The 25,918-nt window shown below is 39.7% G+C and overlaps 2 protein-coding genes across 7 annotated transcripts in view; one reads left to right on the top strand and one right to left on the bottom strand.

Annotated features, from left to right (window-relative positions):
* The window catches only part of CCDC149 (coiled-coil domain containing 149), a 78,903-nt gene extending 54,411 nt beyond the window's left edge, over window positions 1–24,492 (top strand). For 3 of the 5 annotated variants that reach the window (XM_088131496.1, XM_088131495.1, XM_007428902.4), the window contains 2 exons: window positions 320–424; window positions 2,518–3,277. In XM_088131496.1, the coding sequence (XP_087987622.1) occupies window positions 320–424; window positions 2,518–3,101 (689 nt within the window). In that variant the 3' untranslated portion in view covers window positions 3,102–3,277. Of the gene's footprint in view, window positions 1–319; window positions 425–2,517; window positions 3,278–22,582; window positions 22,684–24,236 lie in introns of those variants that run through there. The other 2 variants (XM_088131499.1, XM_088131497.1) reach the window with 2 other exon arrangements.
* SOD3 (superoxide dismutase 3) lies at window positions 3,526–11,437 on the bottom strand. Of its 2 annotated transcripts, none has more exons than XM_007428899.4 (2): window positions 11,280–11,437; window positions 3,526–10,534 (listed from the first exon to the last, which is right to left on the bottom strand). In XM_007428899.4, the coding sequence occupies exon 2, from the start codon at window positions 10,472–10,474 to the stop codon at window positions 9,737–9,739; it is 738 nt and encodes a 245-aa protein (XP_007428961.1). In that variant the 5' UTR covers window positions 10,475–10,534; window positions 11,280–11,437; the 3' UTR covers window positions 3,526–9,736. The 2 variants fall into 2 exon arrangements, with proteins under 2 accessions (XP_007428961.1, XP_007428962.1); XM_007428900.4 differs by having other exon boundaries at window positions 3,526–10,502; window positions 11,280–11,431.
* Window positions 24,493–25,918: the final 1,426 nt, after the last annotated feature.

Below are 25,918 nucleotides of genomic sequence, written 5' to 3'. Positions count from 1 at the left end.
AATGTGTACTGTATAAAGTGCTTGCTCAGGCTCTAAACAATTAAACAGAGAGGGAGGGACAGAAGAAGTGAGAAAGAAATACCAGGTTCCTTCTGTTCCCCATTTTTTTAAAAAATAAGATATCCTTGTTTTAGCAGGCTGAGAATTCTAACCTAGCATTTTCTGACACTGAAGTTCTAGCTTTCAAGCTTTAATCCAAAGATACTTGGATTATTTGATATGGCCTAGTAGTTGATTATGGCACCTTTTGGGGTTTTTTTCCCCCTTTTTGTTTTGAACAGGGTAAGAAGTTAATATTTCCATCTCCTACAATTCGCAGGTGGCAAGGATACTATAACATTTAGTGAATCAGCTCTTCCTGTTATCCAGAGGTCACGATCACCATTGCTAGCGTTCATTGATAAACCACAACAGAATCCAGAAGGTATGCATCTGGGGTCATAGTAGCAGTCACTCCACGTTTAAGGAAAAAACCCACCAATGGCACCTCGGTCTTGTACACTTGTCAATTTTTGCCTAACCATCTATGGAGTTCACCATTTCTTGCTTACTCACTCATTTCCCAATGGACCTGGAAGTTAGGGGCTGCTTTTGAATAACTTTTTATATAGGCAAGGGAAATATTGGGGCTACGTGTGCCTTAGATTCAAAGATGCTTCACTTTCCATTATTCCCTCTGTCAGGTTCCTGGAGCTAAAATGTTGTTTATCCAACATTGTTTCATTGCACCAAAAATGGACGCCAATAAATGTTACTTTGTGTGAGCTGCAGAATGGACAAAGTAGAAAGTATTCCGTTTTCTGGGAATCTCTAAAACTTTGTGCACTAGAACTTGCAAAAGAGAACAGAAATCCAGGAGAATAAAATCCTAAGAGAGATGATGTATCTAGGATAGGATTGCTGATCTCCAAAACAGAGGAAATTGAGATTTCTCACCTTAAAAACATCCCTGTGTCCTAGAAGCTAGAACATTTCTCTCTGATTAACTGGTAGTTAATGTGAGTGAGAAATCAAACATGGAAACCCTGAAACTACGTCATGGTGGTTATTCTAATTGTGAGTCCTTATTCCTCATCTTTATGAACTTTTTAAATATTCTGCAGAGCAATTAACAGGAAGTAGTTGCAGATAATATTGCCTTCTTGTGCTATTCCTTTTCCTCTATTCTCCCTCCAATTTTTCTTTCTTATTTTCCCCTGCCTGTTTTTCTCTGTCACAGACCCTTTCACATTCTAAATGCAATAGTTAAAAACAGTCACACTAATTAATACTCAAGAGATTTCGGGTATCTTAGCTGTTCCCAGACTCATAGTAATTGGATTTCAGAAAACTGTATCATAAGAATTCAGATGCCTCAAAATCAGCTTAGCTTGATTTTACTGTAGCTTTACCCCCACTTTTTTTATTGCTTAACTAAATGCTTTTTGTTTTTTGGGGGGGGGGGTTGGATTTCTCATCTTTTTTCCCCCAGTGTTTGAATAAAGTTTTGATCCAGGAATCATTGAGCCAGATGCATATATGTTTCCTTATCACCTAGATGGGCTCAGACAAGACTCAGAAAATAATTTAGAACATCATTGTCCGTGCCTATCAGGTTCCAGAAATAGTTCAATGAAGTACTTGCTCCATTGTCATTAATATACATATTGAGCCCAAGGAGACTTAAACATTGATTGGGAAATTCCATTGTGGAATGTGAAGCACTGGGCTAGGAGAGACATGATGATGTTCTAATAAATCTACTAGTCTTGAAGAATGAACTTGCTATCTCTTCTTCCTCCTCCTCCTCCTCCTCCTCCTCCTCCTCCTCCTCCTCCTCCTTCCCCTCCCCCTCCTCCTTTTTTGCATGCAATCTTATATGTTGCTCCAGTTGATTAAGCTACAGTTTTCCATTACAATCAAGCCAGGAAAGTAAATATAAAATCAGTTTGATCTGGAAAAAAGATGGGAAATTATTACATCTGAGTCAATTGATTGAGTAGAACAAAAATCTCTAACTTGGTTTGTTTAGAGGGATTTGAATATTCAAAGGTGATATTTTCCACTTCTATCTGAAGAGGAGAGATCTGCATACAGGTAGTACTCATTTAACAACTGCCTCATTTAGTGACTGTTCACAGTTACAACAGTAATGAAAAAGAAACTTTACCACCAGTCTTTTGCAGGCCTGTAAAGCAAAAGAAAGCTGTGGTAAGATCATAAGCACCGTGGTGGTTTCACTTAGCCACTGCTTCACTTAACAACCGAGTTGCTGGTCCTAATTGTGGTTGCTAAATGAGGACTATCTGTACTGTCTATGGGTGATAAATGATCTTGCACCTACATTTCTTTATGGGTGGGACCTTTTCACTTCTTTCAAACAGCTAAGGTGATCAGAATTAGAACTGGGCATTGTCAAAAGGTTCTTCCACCAAAGTAATGGTCTAAATTCTGCATGTGCAAGTTACTTGTTCCTATCCATCATTCCTGTTCATTGTATAGACAGAAATATACCATATTCCCATTTTGCTCTTCTAGAAGTTCAAACACGAGACCTGCGAATCATGTGCACTGCTAAATCGGAATGGACTCCTCCAGAGGAAACAGATATCATTTCAGATGAGTCCCACAGAAACCAGAACAGCAGTCCTCAAGCCAATAATTTTCATTCATCATTGTCCCAATTTATTTCTGAAGAAGATGATATAAGTGGTCTTGAGAATGACAACATTAAGCTGACTGAAGATCGCTCAACTGTGGAACTGGAGGATAGAGGAACAGAATGTCTGACAGACAGGCAGGTTGGAAGCCCTGCAGAACTCAACAGTTTCGCTGAAGGTGACTCTCCCTTGCCCAGCCCTCCTCACTTGGATTCCAGAGAAGCATCCAACCTAGAGAAGAAACATCTGCGTGAAAGCCAGACTGTGGAAGAACTGACAGGCACCCAGGAAAATGATGTAGCAAATGTAGATGAAAACAACAAAAGTGAATCTATTGCCATACTAAATGTTAAAGATGCTCAAAAGTTAACTCTTTCAACTGCAGGCTTGAGTTACATTCCAAATGATACACCTGAAGCTACAAAGGTGGGAGATATTTCTCCTCATCAGGACTCTTGGTGAAAATTTTGACCATCTCATCATGTTCTCCACCTTGAAGCTTCTCCACCCTGCTCTTTTGTTTCTCAGTTGCAAATATTGTTCCTCCAACCAACACTACAGTGTATACAAAATAAATGCATAAATAAAATTCTCCTGTAAATATCAATAATAAATGCAACTGAAGTGATTAATTCTTAGATTCTGGCCTCTTCCATTTGCTATGATGAACATTACCAGATAGAGTGACATAACAGATAATAATGGGTGTCCCTTCGTTATGTTTGATCGTGTAATTTCTTTCTCTTTCTCTCTCTCTGTAGAATGTATATTTCTGGCACGGTGCCTGCTTGAATGTATCTAAGAGACTGAAATGTCAGGAGGAGGTGGGTGAATATTGGGCTTGATTAAACTGACAGAATCAGAAACAATAAAATACAAAGGCATCTCTGAGCTAATTTGCCCCTTTTATTTTCCTAGTACAAATGAGTTAATACTCAACAGCAAATTGTTGCTATTATAATTAATTGCTTTACATACATGGTACCTAACCTTATATTAAAAGATGTATTGCCTCCCACATGCTGTAAATGAAGTTTATCCCCCTCAAGAGCTGCAAACCTGGGGGTGATGCTGAAGGAGCTGTTCCAGTTCTTTGAATTATATGCGAGGTAACATCAGCTGAGGTTTTGTCCTCCCCAACTCCTGTCTGTCCCACATCCAGACCTCATCTTAGTTTGTTATAAATTGCTCTATCTGGCTCTCTTTCCCCTCGAGCTAACTTTTGCTTTGGCAGTCTCAGATCTTGATTTTCTGTAGTTCTTTGATGATGTGTGGGTGATGTCAACGAGAGTTCCCATCGCTGAAAAGTGAACATTGATAGAGGCTTCTGCAGTTAGAGCGGGGAGTCAAAAAAATCAAGGTGGTGGCTGCAGCTGTGTGATAGAAACCCTCCCCCTTTTATGTGAGAATCAGCCTCCATCTTGGCTTTTTGAAACCCTCCTGCCCTTCCTGCAGTCACCCCTGGTGGACTACCTTCTCAGGCTAACGAAAGGAGATTCTGAAGTTGGATGTCCTCCTTTCTATTAAAATTGACGTCTGTGTTTTGTTTTTTAAAAAAGAAAGGATGTTTTGTTTCCTTTCTGATCCATTAACTTGTGGTCGGTAGCTGAAATGGTTCTCTTCATGGCCATTTCCCCTCTGAAATGCTTTTCATGTGGGGCAGTCAATTAACTTCCAGTAGGAAAGAAGAACTCGAGGGTTTTCTGACCCTGCAGAGGGAACCATTCCATGGGCCAATTTCAATGGTGCTGAAGGGCGCCTCTGTGGTTCCTCATAGGATGGTAGCTGTGGAATATTTACTATGGAGAACTTGCAGCTGTTGCACCAAAGGGAGGTCTGATTTCTGTCGTGTCGTGTTTCATTTTGTTTTCTTTCCAAAATAAGAAACAAATCTCAGCAGCTGTAGAGCTTGTCTGGGCTTTGAGCCCTAGAGACAATTTTCCTGCTGGCTTGGGAATCTAATTGCCTGTAAATGATCATTTCTCACACATAGAACTTAAAACCAATTGGAGAGAGGATTAATCCCAATTTAACGATAAGAATTACTTTAAAAAAATAAAAAAGGAAATCCTTCCTGGTTTTGTCAGAATATCTGCCAGATGTACCTTGCTCACAATTAGAGATTTGGATGGTGTTAAAAGGTGAGTAGACAATTTTATGGAGTATGAGGTTACTATTGAATATTATTAGTCCTAAGACTAATATATCCAGAGGCCTTGAACTGAACAAGTTGATTGCACCACATGGAAAGATTAATAGGAGCCTCCATATGACAGAATTCTCTGAACAACAAAACATGATTCATTCTGGCTTGTGACTGTCAACCAAAGAACCCCTCTTTTAGCCCTCTTAATGCTGACTTATTTTTCTTGAGGAAGAGTAATGAAGGCTTAATGCAAGAGGATGGGAGAAAACAAGGAAATCTTCAGAACCAGTTAGCCATTACAGCAAGCCAACAGTCTACCAACTTTGTAGAGGCTCTTTACATGCTAAAGAACATGTTATTAGTTCCCCATGCATAATAAGCAAAAGAGTGGGTATTTTTTTTTCCAAAACAAATATGATGCATGTACGTTTCTACTTTCTGCACTGCTCTGTGCAGAAAAACAAAACAACTTTCCTTCAAAATTACTTTCACATCACCATGCCATTTGCACCCCGTTCCTTTTGAGCAACACTGGTTTATTCTAAATTAAATGTCTTGTGCATTAATAATACTAATAAAAAAATGCGGAACCACTTATTAGCATGTATAATTTCATTCCTCTGTGTGCAGGAGGGAGAATTTCACTATCTCTTAAATTTGTGGTAGTGTTGCTTTTGTTAATAGAATAGCTGACAATGCTATCAACTTGACGAAGCAGTTGGGCTCTCATTGGTAAATAACAGATAGACATTATCTCAACATGTTGTTATAGGAATGACAAAATGATACAGTGGGAAGAGTAATGCATATATAGACCAAACTCATAAATATGAAATTCTAGATTTTTCTTCATCATAAATAGGACATTCCACATCTCAACTATATATAGGGTTTGTGTGTGGGTGTGTGCGATTTTGTTGCAGGCTGATAAGGTCTATAGCTGATGCTATTCACATCCTGGTGCAAAATACCGAATGGAGGACAGTATTATATATACAAGAGTCATCCTATGGGGGGATGGGCGGCATATACATTTAAAAATAAATAAATAAATAAATAAATAAATGCCAGTATTTTTCATACCTTTAAATTATGGACTTAAGCTGTTTTCTATCTCAAACCTAGTTTAAAACCCAGCTATGGCAGTGGAAAAGTTTGCACTTGAATGTAAGGGCCTCGGTTGAATTGGAACGATATTAGTGTTTTGGTGATGTTGAAGATTCCTCTGTGCACAAATGTGGATGCAATCCAGAATCAGGTCCTAAATTGGTAACTTAAGCTATTGTAGCTGTTGTAGCTGGCATGCTGCTGTCTAAACCTATACTTGAGGACACAAAGTCTAAACTTCAATAATCCAAGAGAGAGGGGAAAGGTTCAGTAACCAGTTATGCCTTTTGTGACTGCAGTTATAGTCACAAAGAAATTGTGGGTCAGCATCACTTACTTAAGCTTATGCCAACCGTCAGAAGAACCAAAAAGGAACAAGGAACAGCAGCAGCCGAATACCATGGCACCTTCAGTTCAGGAGAGGAAGTGGGACAAAGTGGGAGATCCCACCAATAAGGAACTGCCCACTCTATGGTTACAGCAGAATTTAGTAAATCTGCTTTTGCTAAGTTTCCTGTGGAGCAGTATTAGACCTGATCTGCTCCCAAAGTCGATTGGCTTCTCAGGTGAAGCTTGCCAGGGTCCAAAAAACTGCGCCAATTTTGGATCAACTCAGCTTTTCTGTATCATCTATCATAAAAATGTCAATTTTGGTGATAACAGAAACAAAACCCAATCCCCACTGGCTCTGATGTAACCAAGAAACATAACTCTCCCCTGTTCTGAATAAATCCCATGGTATTCTTTGGTATGGAGAAAATAAGATGTAATCTGAGATGCTTTGGAAAAGAGGAATTACCTCTAGCCCCCCCCCCCCCCAGTTGGTGGGAGGAGAGATGTAACACCAATGTAAGTGTTGTTCAGCTGTATCCCTTGGCTTGCTCCCTCAAAGGGGAAATGGCTGCTAATTCCTACAGAGATAGGATCAAAACTGCCTGTTTCTGTCCAGGTGGTTCAGAGATTCCATTGACTGTAGTGTGTTTCTTGGCAGAGACACAAAGATGATGTACACTTTAGGAGGCTGAACAACACTGAGGGCCTCACAAGTTGAGAACATCAAAAAGTCCGGGATTTCTTTGTGTTTGCTAATGACCTTTTGAACATTTATGAGAATTCCGCTGACGAAAAACAGCTGTGAGACAGAAGTCCTCCCTTTACGTTGCTTGATTGATCTCTCTGTAGGCCTTTAAGTCACATAGTGGGTGGTACATTTAAGGTTTTTATTTTTATTCCAGGTTTTGGAGACTTTTCAAGTCCAGCTTCTTTTCACAAGGACAGATTTTCCTTCAAGTTTCTTTTCTTTACAGGCACACTTTATAGGCACTTCTGCATATTTCTGCAAGAGCAAATAACCTTGTAGATAAACTACCAGACTGGTAACTGGAGAGATCCAGATTCCTGTTTCCCCTTCACCATGGAGCACATGGGCTGATTTGGGGCCACTCATTGTCTTTCAACCCAACTTAAGGAAGAAGATTTGCTGTTGCAAGGATAAATGGGGGAAGCCAATACATCCATGTGCCACCCCCCATGCCTATAAATATACCATATTGAGGGGCAACACACAGCCAAACTTGACCAATCTCAAAAATTAAACTTGGGTGAGTGAAGCCCAGAGCCATGGGCTAAAGCAAGGAATTGAAACAATACCCCAGAAGAAGGCAATAGCAAAACACTTAAATAGCCCTCCCAAGAAAACCATAGAATCCTAGGGTTGGAATCGACCTTGCAGGTGTTTTAATAGAACCCCCTGCTCAGGGCAGGAATTTTCAGACCATCCCAGAAAAATGGCTGTCCAACCTTGGTTTGGAAGCCTCCAGTGATACAGCACCCACCACTCCAGGAGAGAGGTTGTTCTACATTCACAATATGCATAGATCCATGTAGTCACAAGAAATTGTGCTTAGCTCAAAAAAGGCTTTACTTTTCTATGTATACATGTCAGCGTACTGTATATGCAGTTATGAAGGGGAAAAAACCAGATCTGATCGATCCATCCATGCAAATGTTTGAAGGTCATAAAGAGTATCTTTTTTGCCCCGCCTCCCCCCAAAAAAACCACAAACCCCATCCTAATTTTTGGTAATGGAGGTTAAGTCTATGTACAAGGCAATCTTTACCAGGAGTTTGTTAAACCCTGAAATCTCAAGAGTATATTTTAATAAATTAGCTGCAGGTCTGAATATGCAACTGATTTTTAAAATTCAGCTATTGCTTAGTATGTTCACTAAATGCAAACACCATTTATTTGTTGCCTTGGTTCTCTGCAATCCTCTTATTAAAATAATATGTTACAGTATATATTTTGTCTATTATAGTGACTCTAAGAACTCTAAGAAGCTGGTTTGAAGGGGCTGCCACAAGGGTGATAAAATAATAATCTGGGGAAGTTCTGATGAACAATTTTTTCCCCCTGCATGTTGAAAAATAGGGCTACCGCATCTGGGCTGCACAAATCCATCACTGGCAGGAAGGAGAGACATATGGAAAATTCCAACTTGGTGCCATCTAATGATCATCTGGATTTTTTGTAGCCATATTGAAAAGGCAGCTTGTTTGCCATTTGCTAATACATAGGTCTCTTTCATATATGGCTAGATCCATTTGGTGGATTAATTGAGGATGCAGGCAGTACCTGGTCTACTAATTAAAAGTTTTGCAAGCATCCAAACATATTATGCAAAATTTGGAAATCTAACTGTTCACTAACAAAAAATGAAAATGTGAGGATCACACCAGGGTAGTCCATGGGGAAAAAAAATTACAGAGTTTATTACAGTTTATTCATTCTGAGCAACTCGTTGTCACTGTTTTAGAGTGAATAAACACAGGCATTGGTACTGCCAAAACTTCATTTCTCAAATATTCTTAATTATTTGCATAGGTGCTGGCAAAACTCCAGCTCATCTTCTAATGGACCAAAATCCATCACCTTTAAATGGATAGCAACTGACCTAGCATTAGCTTTCCTGAAACTTAGTATCTGAGAATGCTAAAAAGGAAAACAACTTTGAAATGGAATATGTCGTTTGTTCTCAGCTGTAACGCTGTGCACTTGAATATCTTCAGAAGAGCATATGAATAAGGAAAGGACTGATTTCTGTTGCATAATCAGTATTGCCCAATTTAACCAGATGTGTCCCAAGCTTTCCAAATAGTGTTGTTGGGTTTTTTGACATACTACTAAAATCCAAGATTATGCTTGTAAAAACCCAGTTTCAAATGTGAACACCGTGGGACATTGTGGATAACTCAAACAAGTTAAGAAGCTTAAAAGAGGCTTTTAAACCAAGCCGACCAATACAATAAGGATAAAATAATCAATCTGAAGGTTTAAAATAGAAATCATGGACAAACTCCTTTCTGATGCAATAAGGCAAAAGCCGTTATCACTCTCTACCAGCTATCTTTCTCAAAGAGGAAAGGCTGGGAGAGAAACATATTTATGCATTTTAGGGAGGCAAGGAAATACAGCCCATCACCTTAGTCAAAGACATCTATTTTTTTTTCTTTTTCTTCTTCCAGATTTTGTTGTTGCTGTTGTTGAGATGTTTTCAAGAGATACAGCATCCTAGAAACAGGCTCATGCAAAGTGTCCACAGCAAAACATATAGTATTTTTTAACCCATAAAGACTAACCTTTGGAGCTAAACCCTCCTCCCCCCACAAAAGCATGAACATCAACTTTGAAAGATGGTGCTGCTCCTCTTTTTTATTCGTCTGCTTCTAGAGGACAGGAATTCACTAAAACAGGGGTGCCTACCTTAACATTTTCAGGAGGGAACCAGATATTGCAACCAGCTCAGCAGATATAAAACCTATTGGTTGTGATTCTGGCCTCCAGCTATGCTTGGCCAGCCCGTACTTGTTTTATAACCCTTTTCTTCCTTTTTGCTGTAACATCAGGGAAGTGCTTTTCCCACAGGTTGTGGTTACATGTCCCGATGACACAACACGCCAGACGTTTACCAGCGTTTCCGTTCTCCAAGCTGGCTTGGTTGTTGCCCTTCCCTAGGTCATCTTCCTGCTCATGGATCACCACTGATCTTCCCAGAATGGTCTGCGGTCCAAAGAGTGTAGCTCTGAGATTTGATCTGAATTTTTTAATTTTGCCTTCTTTAGAGTAGAAGTTTCCAAAGTCCCCAGGATGGTGAGGGTGATTGACTTTCCAAGGGTTGTAATGTCCCCCAACAGAATCACAGCCATTGCTGAGGTCTCCATGCTGATGAATATGAATCGCTCTGCCAGATAGGTTTGTGCCTGTTGGAAATCCAGCCAGGAGGAAAATCACCTCCAATTGTCCATGTGGGTAGGACTGCCTGAACAGAACCTGACCTGTCACATGTGGTTTGCCTGACTCTAATTTGCTATTGGGTTTTACAGAACAACTAGCATAGGCAGTCCGGTTGGCTGTGATTATCTCCTCGTAGAGTTGTGGGTACAGCAAACTCAGCCACAGATCATTAATTTTCTTCTGCATGTCTACAAGTGGACTTATGGCAGGTGGGGCATCTTCCCATTCCATGGTGACATTGGTGTCACAAAGAATCAAGCTAGGAGTGAGAAACAGCAGGAGGATCATGTTGGAACAATTCAGATTCTGAAGCAGCCTATGGAGAGATACAGAGATATGTAGGGTCTCCTATGGGATAAAAGAAACAGGATGACATAGACACCAAAGAGTCACTTTTTAAATAGTATTCTTGAATACCTAAAGGGGTCAATATTATCCTGTGGGTTGGCAAGGGAAGGAATTACATTTAGAAAAATGATGAAATTTGAACTTGGGATGGGAAAGCTGTTCTTCCTAACTCTGTAGACTTTTACAATTCTAACAGACATTATGTCAGAGATCCCAATTTTCTCATTTGTATACAAACCCAGCAAGGAGGATCTGGAATTTTTGCCGCAGTGGCTGGAAGTTTCCCCCCACGAATCAAAATTCTCCAACCCCCTCTCCCCCCAAAAAACTATATATACATCCATTCTTTGTTAATATAGTTTTTCTAGATGCTTTTAGAAAATATAAACACTTCCATTTGCAGATCAGCCTGCTGAATTTCACTGGGTTACTTGTTCCTCTCCAAAATCAAAGTTCTAATAGTCACGATGAACCTAAACTGTTAAATACAGCTGGGAAATATAATAACATTGGATCTGCTCTTTTCTTAATCTCTTTGCCACAACTTTCCTCCAAATCAGCTTGTTTTAGGAGCAGGCTTGTAGGGAATTTCACTACAAAAGTCTGTCTCTGAAAACAGAGCTTCTAAGTGGCTTGAATGCATTTCTGTTCTATTCAAAAGACATTTTCAAGCCAGAAAAATATGTTTAAATCACCTCTAAGAATGCTTAGCCTAGTTTGTTTCTAACAGTAAATATCTTCCTACCTTCACCAGAGGTTTCCTTCAGCAAAGATTTATTTTCCAGTGACACCGTCTAGTTGCTTGCAAATTCTTCATAGAAACAATGGCAAGCATTCAAGTCCAGATTCCAAACCTCTCTGGATCTGAAGCGAATGAGCTCGGCTTGTTTATGGAAGCATTAGGAAACATTAACTTCTGGGGAGTGGTTAGCATGAACTTTGAGAGGTGGGGAAACTGTGAATTAGCCCAGTGAATAAAAGAACCACATTCTCTAAACAAAAGAAATGGCTTTAAATTAATCCTCACTTTCATGGCCTTCAGAAATACATTCATGGAATGTTATCCTGCTTCTTTTGTGGCCTCAAAACAACAAGACTTCTCAAAACTTTTCCAGGAATGATTTGCTGATCAACCAGATGACAATACTTTTTCTATGATTAAGGTTCCTTGAAAACTGTCTGTAAAACCTGCCTTAGCCTTTGCAAGTGGATTTCCCAATCTACATCATCAAAATCCTACTGTAATACCTGGTTCTTGAAAAGCTTTATGTAATACAGATGTTTTTTTCTTTTCGATTCAATGCAAGAGACAGTTTTGTATGTCAGGAGGATTCATCTGGCAAACAAAAGCTCCATTGTGTGTCACAGGGGAAGGTGGTTGTACTGCATGAGTAATTAATAGGCATCTGGATCATAGCTCCCACATAGCAAAATGAGTAACAATCTGTCTGTTAGAACATTAATTTAAATTATTTGTTAAACGAGTTTAGGGATGAAGTCTCTGGCAATGTTCATGATAACCATGCTGTAGAAGTTAATGTTGGTACGATGATTTGCCAATCACACGTGGTTTCTCCAACTGAAGTCTCTGAGGGTGACTTCTTGCTCTCAGTTTAAGAGTCGTAGCAGCTGGCCAACCTCGGTCAATCTCAAGACAACCAGGCAGGATTGGTCCTGCTGGATGCATGGATGGATGGATGTCTACCAAGAATATCAAGACTGTAGATTAGACTGAGAAAATCTCCAAAGAAAGCTGTGGCAATTCACTTCCAATGCTGTTGTCAAGAAAACAGTGGAGACACCTCCTTGTTTCAACTTGAGGGAGATTTACTTTTCTAAATGTATCTCGGGCGAGCTGTCTGAACACAAAACAATGACTGGGTAGCTTAAATGGCCTAAGCCAGCCAGGCCTGCAGTGGCTAGGAATGCAGAAACGGGAGTGTGAAGTAAATAAGTAGCAATGGGAGGAGAAGGAAATGAGAAAAGGTGACAGGGCCAGACACATTCAGAAGTTCAGGAATAAGAAAGGATGATGTGCACATTTTAAGATAACCAGGCACAGCTATAGCTCAAGTCATCAAGTATTCCTCCTGCGCTGTAGAAGAGATCATTCATTCTTTCCTATACAAAAGCCATTAATAGATGACACATTTTAGGCACTCATCCACCACCTCTTTTTGTTAGCTGATATTCTGCTCAGTAAATAATGCCATCTTCTTCCTATTGCTTCTCATGAACTATGGGAGATCATTTTTCTTTTAAAGTGGCAAATTGTATAGAGGCATTTAAATTCCAGAAGGGTGAACGGCAAGTGTAGCACAAAACTGAAATACAGAACCAAAGCAAGTCCTCAGCTAAATAAATCTTCTACTTAAATCTTCTTTTTCCATTTAACACAGATTCAGTCCTGCCATCACCTAAACTCTGTTATGCATTTGGTGGGCTGTCTTCCTCTGACAATCTACCAGTCTTCATTTGGGGTTTGGTTTACTTCAGATCTTTCCAGATTTTCAGTTTGTAAAACAACTATTGGAGGTCTCCTTCCAAAGGTGGGAGTTCAACTCCCATCATCCTCAGCCTGCCTGATAGTTAAAACTTAAATAGTTAAAGCTAGAAGTCATAATACTACTAGCTTTTCCCCATCCCCAGACAGTGTGAACAGTTGTTGGTTGAATAATCTATATGTGAATTGTAGAACTATGGCACATTTGGGTGGCTGAGGCTGGAATTATATCCAAATATGGCTGGAAAAGATTTGTTTTTTCATTTAAAGAGGCTGCAAATGGGGCCAACATCCACGGGGCCCCATTCATTGGTCCTAATTCCCAGGTTTCAAATAAATGAACGTTAATGTTTTAGTATTTTCATAAAGCAAGTTATAGGAGAAAATATGCTGGCCAGATATTTATTGAGTGTGCATCATAGCCATGATTTTATTTCTTTATCAAGCATCATAGGCCATTTTCCATTAAAAAAAAAAAAACTCCAAGCAGTTTGCAATAAAATTTCAACAATTAAAACAATTTGGTTGTAACAATTGTCAAAGACATGCATTAGAACTTTATATAAATATACCATATTACATACGTAACAGAAAGTAAAAGTAACAGGAGAAAAGTAAAGCACCACAGCTGGATTATTAAAAGGCCCAGGAGAGGAAAAATGTGTCTCCAAAAGAACAGTAAAGATGGTGCCAGATGTCCCTCACAGGGAGGACATTCCAAAATCTGGGGTACCACTGAGCAAATCCTGTTCGTGGGTAGACTCTCACTTTTCCCCAGCATGGGAAGGCACCCAGAGCAGGCCCTCTGAAGATGTTCTTAGGGTATAAGTGGAAATGTACATCAAGAGGTGTTCCTTCAGATAATGTGAACGGACTATTTGCAAGCAAATTCTGAAATTAGCTCCCTGCGTTAAGGGTTTTCAAAAAGAAGGAGGTGCCAGCTTTTTTCAGCTGTTCATGTCAACCTCTACAGGCCACAAAGGTGTGTGGTGACCATGCAAGGAAATCACCAGAGAAGGCAGAACTGAAATGTGGGGCCCTTTTCTTTCTGTTTGAGACTTGAAGAAGACCTGGAAGGGGTTTTGAAGAGAATTATGACTGTATTAAGCCCTGAAGAAGCTTACAATCTCTATTTTAGCATTTTTTGCTTGAAAAAAATTACATAAGAATGCTGCTGAACTTCCATGCTCTGATAGTCTAGAGCAGTATTTCTCAACCTTGGCAACTTTAAGACGTGTGGACTTCAACTCCCAGAATTCCCCAGCCAGCCCTGCTGGCTGGGGAATTCTGGGAGTTGAAGTCCACACGTCTTAAAGTTGCCAAGGTTGAGAAACACTGCTCTAGAGGAATGCAAGAATTCTACATCTCATTGGTCAATAAAGTAAAATGTGTTATTATTTCACATACAAGAAATGCACCAAAGGCGTCAAAAGACCCAGTGCTGGCTATTTTACATGTTAGTTGGTGTATCAAAATTATGGTGTTATACTAGTAGCTTTTTTAAAAATATACTTGTATTGGTTCATTACATTTATATTAGCTTTTCCTCCAGGACATGAAGTGTTTCTTGTTTTTATCTCACAACAACCTTGTACAAGAGGTTAGCTCAGAATGGCGATCCCTCCAAGCATGTCCAGTGAAGCCTTTGAGCCTGGTGTGTGTGTGTGTGTATGTGTGTGTGTGTGTGTGTGTAGATGTTGTCTTCTGTCTCATGTATCAGAAAGATTTGGGGGCAGCCTTACCTCTACAGCTCTTTTGCTGTATGATTGTATGATTGTAGCATCTGAAACCCGTGCTTGAGGGTATTGCTCTGAGTGATTGTACTTCCTGAGCAAATGCTGCAACAGATGGAGCCCTGAGCATTTATGTTTGCATTTTAGTTCTCTTCCACAAACAAAGTCATCTTCTGCTTCCAGAAAAACAGGGACAGTATCTCTTTAACTACTATGCAGCTTTAAACATCTTTGTGCAAGTATGGGTGTGCTCAATTTCACATCCGGCGAGGGGTCTCCTTAATGGGTTCACCCTGGGTGCCAAGGAGTGAAAGCTGGAAGTTGTATTTTGGTGTAAACATGTATTTCACTGCACCTGATGCATACGTCTGTGGACTGGGAACTAGAAAGACTTTAATCAAAATAGGAAGCACATCTGTGAATTTTGGAAGGCATTCATTTAGCAGTTGTATAAGAGTAATTTCAGTAATTTTCGCAAACACCTTCTAAGGAAGATGATGCTAAACCCCAGTTTTCCATGGGACACAACCTCTCACCTACAGAGTTCATAGCTAAACTGATTTGATTGCCAGCTCACAGTTCACATTCTTTCCAGACTGGGATTCTGATTAATATCTGACCGAGCTTGGCAGAGGTTTTCAGAATTTCAGCATACTCAAAATTTCTCTGAACTCTGAGTAATTAAGCCTGTTGTGGGGATTATGAAAGGGGCTGAAGCAACTTTGGCAGCAGTACAATAGGAAGGTTAAGCCCCATTGCCTTTTTTAAGGCTGATACTGGTTCACTACAGGGAAATAGAATATATTGACATCTGCATCAATGAAAATAAACCATTGCATTTTAAACAATGCAAGATAAAATGCTACATTTGCTACTTTATTGAATGTCAGCAACAGGCATTTTCACACTACAGTCCTCCTTTGACATCTTCCTTTCTTTTTCTTCAAAAATATAAAACTGAAATGCAGCAATTTGGCACAATCTTACAAAGGGTTAAATTAACTAACTGTGATCATCTTATCCTATTTTTTAATTTTCAGATTTATTGTTTTGTTGCTTTTTGTAGCTTGGTTGTATAACTTTATCTACTGGTAGTTATTGTTATATGTAATTATTAATTTGTTAACAATTAAAATAATGATCAAAATTATAATTAATTTTTATTCAACTAAAATTAATTGCATTTATTAATCATCTTAATATTGATTAAATAGTAATAGTAATTAATAATGGCATTAATTAATAATGAATTAATCCTTTGCCCATGGAGGCTTTAATCGTATAGCTGTAGACTATTGTGAACCTTTACTGCTTGGCAGCATACAAGTGGGATATATAAATAAATACATAAAATGAAAATTACTCCAGACCAATAAAGATTGAGGAGACGGTTATGTAAACAGCCAGCAACAAGCTTCTTTGTTATCAGTCAAGAGACATGCTTCTTGCTAGATCATAGGAAAGCTGTTAGAACACCAAAAATCTCTGTCCTAATATATTCGGGAGTATATTGGCTCTAAACAGAAATAATTTTGTACTTCTCTATACGGAGTCTAAAGATACTGAAAATGGGTATGCTTACAGCTCTCCCAGTTCAAAGTGGGCTGCATCTAATTGTTAGTAAAACAATTAGAATAACAGTTAAAATAACAATTAGAATAGCAGTTAGAATAACAATAATCTCAGTTGGCATTATGCTTCTCAGAAACTAAATACTCTGCATTACGAAGTATTCTCTTTCTGGGCACACAGACACCAACATTCCTGTGCACTCCTAGGTGTACTCCTTAACCATTGTAAAACGATTGCTTGTCACTGTTAATGTATACCTATGCTCATCTTCAGTCTCTGTGACTCCATTTAAGAACTTGACCAATTCTCTGCATTGTTAGTTCTTAACACAGACTCATTCTAACTTTAGCTCTAGCTAGCTTTAAGAAAATGATTATTCAGTGTTCTCCAATTGTTCTTAAGTGAGTGTTTTCTATCCCATTTCCCTATTCATGGATATAAAGCCAGTGACCTAGAAATATATTGAAGGGCTTACACCTGCAATCCACCCAGTTACCCAGCCACGTGATCAGTAGGAGGCTCACCTCACCCAAGGATCAGAACTGTACTGTTGACCAGAAGCTCTTACTATTTGAAGGTGATCAGATTCCTCGGACGTGACAGCTGCTTCACTCTATGTCCTTACTGTGCTGGCCTACTTTAAAATTTGTAGACTGCATGATTCCTTTATACTTTAGTTTGGGAGAAAAGTAGAGAAGAGGAGGAGATGTACAGGGTTTATTTCTGTAGGCAACTGATCCGTCCCCCCACTTGTGAATGGGTAGCTGGCAAGATCGCAAACAAGAAGAGGAAGCATCATTATAAAGCACCTCAAAGTCAAAGTGCAGAGGTGCACTAATGGATACATTTGAAGAGGTGGCTATCTCAGGGTTTACGGTCCTCTTCTGCATAGCTTAAAAGACTTCTGCTGCTGCAGATAATAGAAATGTGGTGGTCTGAGGTGAGTCATAGTTGTTTTACCCAAACATATCCAGACAACCACATGGCTAAAAATATGTATCTTGTGACTGTGAAAGAGCTGAGGTCCCAGAATGGTGTTCACTTGATATATCTCAAAAGCAATTTTGCAGCAAGAAGAAGCCTTTGTTTCCTGTCTGGAGAAGAAAACAAATTTTCCCCACAAAGTGGCTTCCCACCTTTTTAAACAGTATTCACTCTAATGTGTTGGTGTTGCAAGCATAATTTAAACCCTGGGAGACTAATGAAGTTTAGCAGTATGTGTTAATTATTTTTTGTTCTCTTGGTTAAAGCAAGGTCCTAAATCCTATTTACAGCTTGAAACTTCAGGCAGAGGGCCCAGAGCTCTGATGCAGCAGGAACATCTTCTTGTTTCATGTGGCTTTCACAGGCCCTGAAATGTTGATGGAAATCCCCCTATGGTGAGGGCTTTTTAAAGATCCAGGGTGTGAGGATTCTAATCTGAGAAACTTACTCTTAGATTGTTTTAACTAACCCAGTCAACCTTGGAGAAACTGTTGGGTGATCCATTGTTTTTACAGGGAATTGAATAAGATTATGTTGCTTCATGGATTCAGCTGTCCCAGAGTGTGAGAACCACTTTCATGCCCTTTAATGAAATAAGATCTGGCTAAGGTACAAGGCAGCTTTGATTATAATACCCACTTTCAGGCATTTACTGCCAAGAATAGAACGGCTGACTACCTCATCAATGACACTTGGATGGAAGTTTATGCCTGCGATGAATTTTATCGAGATGTTATATTTGTTTGTCTGTCTCTTTATTTATCAGTCATGAAGTGATGCTAAGCGGCTTACAGAACAGGATTAAAATATCAAATAAAAAAATGAATGCACAAGGACAATTCAACAGTGCAATACATGGCATGGGAAAGGTAATTAAGCAAATATTCCTAACCAATCACAATCAGGGAGCTGATCATTATACCCTTCTCCAGGGCCTATTGGAACAACCAGATTTTTATAGCTTTATGAAAACCCAACAAGGTCAGGACCAAGTGAACCTCAGGGAGAATGCTGTTCCATAGGACAGATAGAGCTACCAAGAGGGTGTTTCTCCTAAATCCCACAAGATGACAGTGCTTTACAGCTGAGACATGGAGTGCACCAACTCCTTAAAATCTTACTGGTCAGGCAGAAATGACTGGAGAAGGATGATCTTGTAGGTAAGCAGTCCTAAGACATGTAAAGCTTTAAAGAGACAACCAATATCATAAATTGCAGCTGGAATCCCACTGTTAATTAGTATAGCTCATGGAACAGAGATTTCCTGTTTGGGAAAGGGAAAAAACAGAAAGACTGACAGTAGATAAGTTCTTGCATGGTATTTTATAATAGTATGCATGTATGAACTGTCACCACTCCCATGAATACAAGGCAATGCTGGGTCTTTGATTTGTTGTTGTTGTTTAGTCATTAAGTCGTGTCCGACTCTTCGTGACCCCATGAACCATATTGCGCCAGGCCTTCCGGTCCTTCACTGCCTCCCTGAGTTTGCTCAGTTTCATGCTCATTGCTTCAGTGATGCTATCTAACCATCTCATCCTCTGCCGTCCTCTTCTCCTTTTGCCTTCAATCTTTCCCAGCATCAGGGTCTTCTCCAAAGAGATCTCTCTTCGCATTAGGTGACCAAAGTATCTGAGCTTGAGCTTCATTATCGATCCTTCCAATGAGCAATCAGGGTTGATTTCCTTTAAGATTGACTGGTTTGACCTCCTAGCAGTCCAGGGGACTCTCAAGAGTCTTCTCCAGCACCACAGTTCAAAGGCATCAATTTTTGGCGCTCAGCCTTCTTTATGGTCCAGCTCTCACAGCCATACATTACTACTGGAAAAACCATAGCTTTGACTATGCGGATCTTTGTCGGCAAGGTGACGTCTCTGCTTTTTAATATGCTATCTAGGCTTGCCATGGCTTTCCTCCCAAGGAGCAAGCGTCTTTTAATTTCATGGCTGCAGTCTCTGTCTGCGGTGATCTTGGAGCCCAAATAAATGAAGTCTGTTACTGCTTCCATTTCTACCCCTTCTATTTGCCAGGCATTGATGGGTCCAGATGCCATGATCTTAGTTTTTTTAATGTTGAGTTTCAAGCCAGCTTTCGCACTCTCCTCTTTCACCCTCATCAAGAGGCTCTTTAGTTCTTCTTCACTTTCTGCCATTAGGGTGGTATCGTCTGCATATCTGAGGTTGTTGATGATTCTCCCTGCAATCTTAATTCCGGCTTGTGATTCTTCCAGCCTGGCATTTCTCATGATGTACTCTGCATATAGGTTAAATAAGCAGGGTGACAGTATACAGCCTTGTCGTACACCTTTCCCTATTTTGAACCAATCGGTTGTTCCATGACCGGTTCTAACTGTTGCTTCTTGGCCCGCATACAGATTTCTCAGGAGATAGGTAAGGTGGTCTGGTACTCCCATCTCTTTAAGAATTTGCCACAGTTTGTTGTGATCCACACAATCAAAGGCTTTTGCATAGTCAATGAAGCAGAAGTAGATATTTTTCTGGAACTCTCGTGTTTTCTCCATGATCCAGCAAATGTTGGCGATTTGATCTCTAGTTCCTCTGCCTCTGCGAAACCCAGCTTGTACATCCGGTAGTTCTCGGTTCATGTATTGCTGAAGCCTAGCTTGTAGGATTTTGAGCATAACCTTGCTAGCATGTGAAATGAGTGCAATTGTGCGATAGTTTGAGCATTCTTTGGCATTGCCCTTCTTTGGAATTGGAACGTAAACTGACCTTTTCCAATCCTGTGGCCACTGTTGCATTTTCCAAACTTGCTGGCATATTGAGTGCAGCACTTTAACACCATCGTCTTTTAGTATTTTAAATAACTCAGCTGGAATACTGTCATTAATTGCTGTCAAGTCATTATCAACTCTTCTCAACTCCATAAATAAACTTTCTCCAAGATGATAGCAATATTCTCCAATAGCAATAATTGCTGTTGATTTTTAATGTATTGTTAGCCACCCAGAGTCATGAGAATCAGATGGGTAGTCATATAAATTATTTACATAAATAAATAAATGATCAACATGATCAAAGGCCTTTCTATAGTCAGTGACGCACATATTGATTTCTTTTTTATATTTTTTGCTTTCTCAATTATCCAACATGCATCAGCAGGAATGTCTCTTGTTCCTTGGCCTTTCCAAATCCAGCTTGAACATCTGGCATTTCCTTTTTCATGTAGGGTTCTAGTTTGTGTTGGAAGATCCTAAGCATTATTTATTACCATGTGAATGAAAAATATTGTGCAATAGTTTGCACAATTTGTGAAGTCTTTCTTCTACTGGTATGTAGACTGACCTCTTCCAATCTGTTAACCACTATATCTTTCAGCAGATTTGCTGGCAGACCCTTCACTGATCTTTTTTTGATTGCTGCTTTTTTGTACACTGCCTGTCCATTCACTCATTTTCAACTGTATCTTCTATTCTTAGTGAATATAAAACTACTCCATACCTAATTGACAGTTTATTGTTTGAAAAAAAAAAAAGAAGTCACCCAATTGGTGAATATAGTTCTTTGATGTCAGATGAGAATTCCTTCTGACTAAACTCTAAAGTATTGCAATGTAAGTTTTTCTTGCTGTTGTTATCTCTGTTCTTACTTGGAACAAAAACTTCTGTTCTTCTTTTCAGTAATTATTATACAAATTTCCATGGTAAATAAAGCTTAATGGAAGATAGTCCATGCTTCGCTTAGTTGTCATAATTGGACATTTTTAAATTGTTGTTGATGAGAAGATGGCTTCCATATTTTCTGTGAAGGCTTTGAAATGTGGCTGGTATGGGTCTTCCGGGCTGTGTGGCCGTGTTCTGAAAGTTTTGTTTCCTAACGTTTCGCCAGCATCTGTGACCGGCATCTTCAGAGTGCAGGAGCACAGACAGGAGCAGTTCTCTCTGTGCCCAGGGTGATGTGACCCTTTTGTGGGTATTTATAGAGATCTGGGGGGGTGGGGATTGGGGGGGTTGGGTTACTGAGTGGCTGCTTGTTTTGGTGTCAGCATCTGTGTGTATCTTCCTGGGAATTAGGCAGGGTTTTTTCTTCTATTGAATTGTTAACGAGGGGCTGCTGGGGGTGATTAGCAAGTTCATTGTGTGAACTTTTCACACATCCTGGTGGTTGAGCTGAGTTTGTTGACCTTTTGCAGGCTGTATTTTTCAGGATTGGTAGCCAGGTTTTGTTGATTTTTAGACTCTCCTCTTTTTTATTGAAACTGTGCTGGTGTTTGTGAATCTCAATGGCTTCCTGGTATAGCCTGGTATAGTGGCTGTTGGTGTTGAAATGTTAGGAAACAAAACTTTCAGAACACAGCCACACAGCCCGGAAGACCCACACCTGCCATCATATGCCGGCCGTGAAAGCCTTTGACAATGGTTTGAAATGTCATTGCACAGTAGCTTTGGCGTCAGACCTACAAAATCAATGCAGAAAGCACGAGATTGCCAGAAGTGCCTTAATTTCAGACAAGGGTATTATGGCATAAGTTTTTATAAGCAAGAATCTACTGTAGGGGTGGGCAACCTCTGACCTAAGAGTTTTATTCATCCCCCACCCCACCCCTAAATTTGGAGATTCTAGAGCTCATGCTGAAATTTGGTTGCAAAATGTTCAGTGTTCATGGCTTTATGGAAATTGAAAATGAGTGCATTAAGTGTCTTATCAAATCTGTATTTAAACTATCACCGCCCCTCAATGTAGGAAAAAAAAAAAGCAGAAAGTTTTCAGCCCTGCCCACCAAATGACACCATCAGATATACCAGCTAGTGACCTTGGATCCGGGGGGGGGGGGGCGGGGAATGAAGTTAAGTGTCTCCTAGAAAGGTTGCCTGCCTGAACTTTCTTCATCCTCTACAGCTACACATACCGTTTGACATAAAGTAAATAGTGTATCTCAAATAATGGCATTTTGAAAAAAGAAAATGGGTATGTTGTGAACAGCCATACACAGTGCTCTTCTGTTGATAATCTTAAAAAAAAAATAAGTGCAGATTACAGGTTTTCTAAAATGGGCTTTCAAGAAAATGTTCCATATTTCAATAGATCTACCACTGTTCAATCAAGGTGCATTTGTTTCCACCCCAGAGGTGACACATTAGTTGTAATGCAGGAGCAAAAAGGAATTGGGGTTGTGCTGTTGACACAGGAGGAGGTAAGAAGATAATCAGAGGGAAATGGCTGCGAAATAGTCAAGGTTGGAAGGACCCTGAGAGCCAATCTCTCTCTCTCTCTCTCTCTCTTTTAATTGATACAGGCAAAGTCACAGGAAAAGCGTGGAATAGCAGGCTCAGCCTCAGAACTGCATGGAGAATATACATGAGGGATCAGAACATCTTTAGCAGTCAAGAAAGTCAGGTTGGTGGCTACAATTGCATTCTTGCAATGGCCATCTTGAGATTTTGGATCCCCCTGTGGGGGTGAGGTGTCTCAGAAACTCAAAATGATGGCCCTGACCATGTGATTGAAACCAGAACCTCTTGTTTACATGTGCTGCATGCAGGTGACTTTTTGAATCCCCTCCCCTCCCCTGCAGATGCCTCAGATTTAGAATTACCTTCAATATAAACCTATTCAATACTTTTATTTCACTTAGCACCATTTGGATGAGAATGAAATAGCTGGTTTTGCCTTTGGTGAAATTTACACGAAGTGCTGTAATTTGTTCTAAAAGTCCCTATAACAGAAATGAATGAGAATACACAACTTTTGAGCAGTGCCCCATAGGTAGAAACAAAGCCTTTGACTTAGAATATTAATATGCCCATAGAGAAGAATAAAAACACTGTCTCTTGGCTGGTAACAAAAAGGTCTTCCAAACATAGAATTCCCTGTCATCTATTTGGCATTTCCTGGTTTCATATATACCAGCGCCTCCAGATTTTATTAATTCTCAGGATTATGGAGTTAGAAAATGCTCTGTTGAAAACCAGAGATGGAGACAATCCCTTATTAGAGGATTTCCTCTTTTTTAAAGTTGGAACAATTCACACTGGATGTTTTCTTTGTCTTGACATAGCTAAAGGCGATTAAGTAGGCAGAAAACATGTCTTGCTTCAGAAAGGTGACAGATTAAGGTCTGTCATGCTGTGCACAGCAAAAAGGGCAGGAATACAAAACTTGGATTAGCTTGATTTGATTGATTGATTGATTGATTATGTGCCATCAAGTCATTTTCGACTCCAGCGACCACATAGATTGGCTTGACGGCCACACCGTAATCATCCCCACTGTCCATAATGGGTGCAGCCAAATTCCAAAGTGGGCCCAGTGGGGGTGGAATAAGGTTGTAAAAGAGTGACATTCTTGCAGGAGTTAAGGTACCTATTTTGTCTACAATGTACCCCTGCACAAAAAAACTTTTTTTTGTTCTCAACTTCTCTGTGGGGTACACAAATGGTAGTAGGTCACACATTGCTTCTCAGGCACATTTTTTGCACCCCTGAATTATGATATTACTAAGGTTCCAAAGATCTGTTGAAATCTCTAATGTTTTGAATGGCTGGGGCAAAAAATGTGCAGAGTAAACAGCTAATTTGCTTTCTTCCATGGTTCCAAAACAGTTGGGCAAAAAGCACCACCACATATGAAACTACACCACAGTGTAGTTTTTTTGATCCTGTAAAGCCACTGATTCTGGTCTGATTTTCTGTCCAACCTCTTCAACTCAACCATCCTTCCCAGGGGACCTTTAATCCACTAGTCTTATCATAATTAGTCCTTAACTTAGTCCTGAGACTTGACACATAATTAGCAATGTCTAGTATTTCAGAATGAGAAGAGCAATGAAGCTGCTGCATCTTCTGACACCCTAGCCAAAACCATAGCAGGAGACAGCAAAAGTAGAGTAGGTTCCAGGCAACCTGAATTTGTATGATTACAATTTCGTATGCTGGTCTCATATTTTGAAGGTAGTACAGTATATGTGGATTTTGGAGAAGAGAAGAGAAGAGAAGAGAAGAGAAGAGAAGAGAAGAGAAGAGAAGAGAAGAGTCCACTGGATTTTATCCAGCATTTTTTTTTTTTACTGAATTCAGAACTTTTGCTGAAGTTGAAACACATGGTGTTTAGGTGAAATGCTTGCTGTCCTTTTCTTGTAAAATCTCACCTGTGATTTGTATTAGTGTAAGACAATGTTTCTCAACCTTGGCAGCTTTAAGATGCATGGACTTCAACTCCCAGAATTCCCCAGCATACATTATTAGTAAGCTCTATACTAGTATACTAGTACTATACCTTCTAATACAGGAAGTTAATGGATCGGCTGGAACAGGAAACATTCTTGTGGAAGAGCAGGCTGGGTTCAGGATGAGGAGATCAACTATTGTCCTACAACATCTAATTGAGAAATATATACCCCCTCCTAGTGGGGCTTGTAATTTGGCACATTGATTTTAAAACCGCTTTTGATTCAATCTCCATAGAGTGATTGTGGTCCAAACTGGAGATATCATTTATTGACAGACATTTGTTGGCACTCACTAAAATGCTACATAACAACACTCACATCCAGATAAGGCTTGACAACCAAGGTCAACTTTCTAAACTGCTGCCTACTTAGAATGGCATCAATCAAGGTTGTATTCTAATCTTATTGTTATTTAACATCAAAGGTGGGGTGGCAAGAACATCAAAACTAGAACCCCATCCTCCAAACCTGGCCAGCAGACCCCCTGCATTGCTCCTAGACGCAGATGACACAGCCATTATCTCTACTTCTCATTCGATTGAGGAGAGCACTAAAATCAATTGCCTCCCGCTGTACAGACAATATATTTTGTCTTTTGTTTCGTTATGGTAAAGTATCTTCAGTCCTTATATAAGCAGAAAAGCAGAGTAGACATTTAATAATAAAGAGAAGAACAAAGTGTTAAACCAGGACATTTGGGCAGAATAGATTACTCTGAAATCCAACACACAATTTCACTAGATACGTTTGTTTGTAGTGTACTATAAACGTTTATCTAGACTTGGTATTTACACTGCCCTGCTATCACACATTTTGGCACTAAACGTATTCCAAGGCACCTTTTTCATTCATTTCCTGTCGGAAAAAGAGTCATAACAAGAATATAATGTCAGGCCTGCGTAGACCAGAATGAAACAAAGTTATCTAGAAGCTAAACTGTTTTTCTTGCCGCTTCTGCTATAATAGAGGTTTCTCAAATGTCGGCACCCAAATTTTTACAACAGACAATGGAAGAGACAAAGAACAAATTAGCTTTCTGTCTTTCTCAAACACATCAGGGACACAACACCACTTATTAGTAAATCCCAGGGCTTAGTTCAGACTGAATAAAAGCAGCAATCCAACAAATAAATGAACCATCAAGTGTGAATTTATGTAGCATAGAAAACACATTAAACCTGTTTGACCAAAACAAAGGCCTTTTCTGCTATGAATAATGAAGGCCACACATTGTAATGTTCCCTCAGATGAGACATTAAACCAAAGGTGCTTTTCTTTTCGCCTCTGATGGCTATCAAGGTGGAAGTGAGACTTTGTGACATTTTATTCGGCAAATGTGTACACTCTCAAGAGTCCTGGTGAGGTTTAAGAACAGGCCCCTAAGCAATATGGCAACTAAACCCT

Source organism: Python bivittatus, unplaced genomic scaffold (genome assembly GCF_059951505.1).
Source record: "Python bivittatus isolate LINGU-HERP-01145 unplaced genomic scaffold, Pbiv_v1 ctg000960_np1212, whole genome shotgun sequence".
Classification (NCBI taxonomy): domain Eukaryota; kingdom Metazoa; phylum Chordata; class Lepidosauria; order Squamata; family Pythonidae; genus Python; species Python bivittatus.
The sequence above is the reverse complement of the archived record's forward strand: the minus strand, read 5'-3'. Positions and strand labels throughout refer to the sequence as shown.

Excerpts from the sequence above, each read along its gene's own strand:
- SOD3 (XM_007428899.4), bottom strand. The coding sequence starts at position 10,474 with ATGATCCTCCTGCTGTTTCTCACTCCTAGCTTGATTCTTTGTGACACC.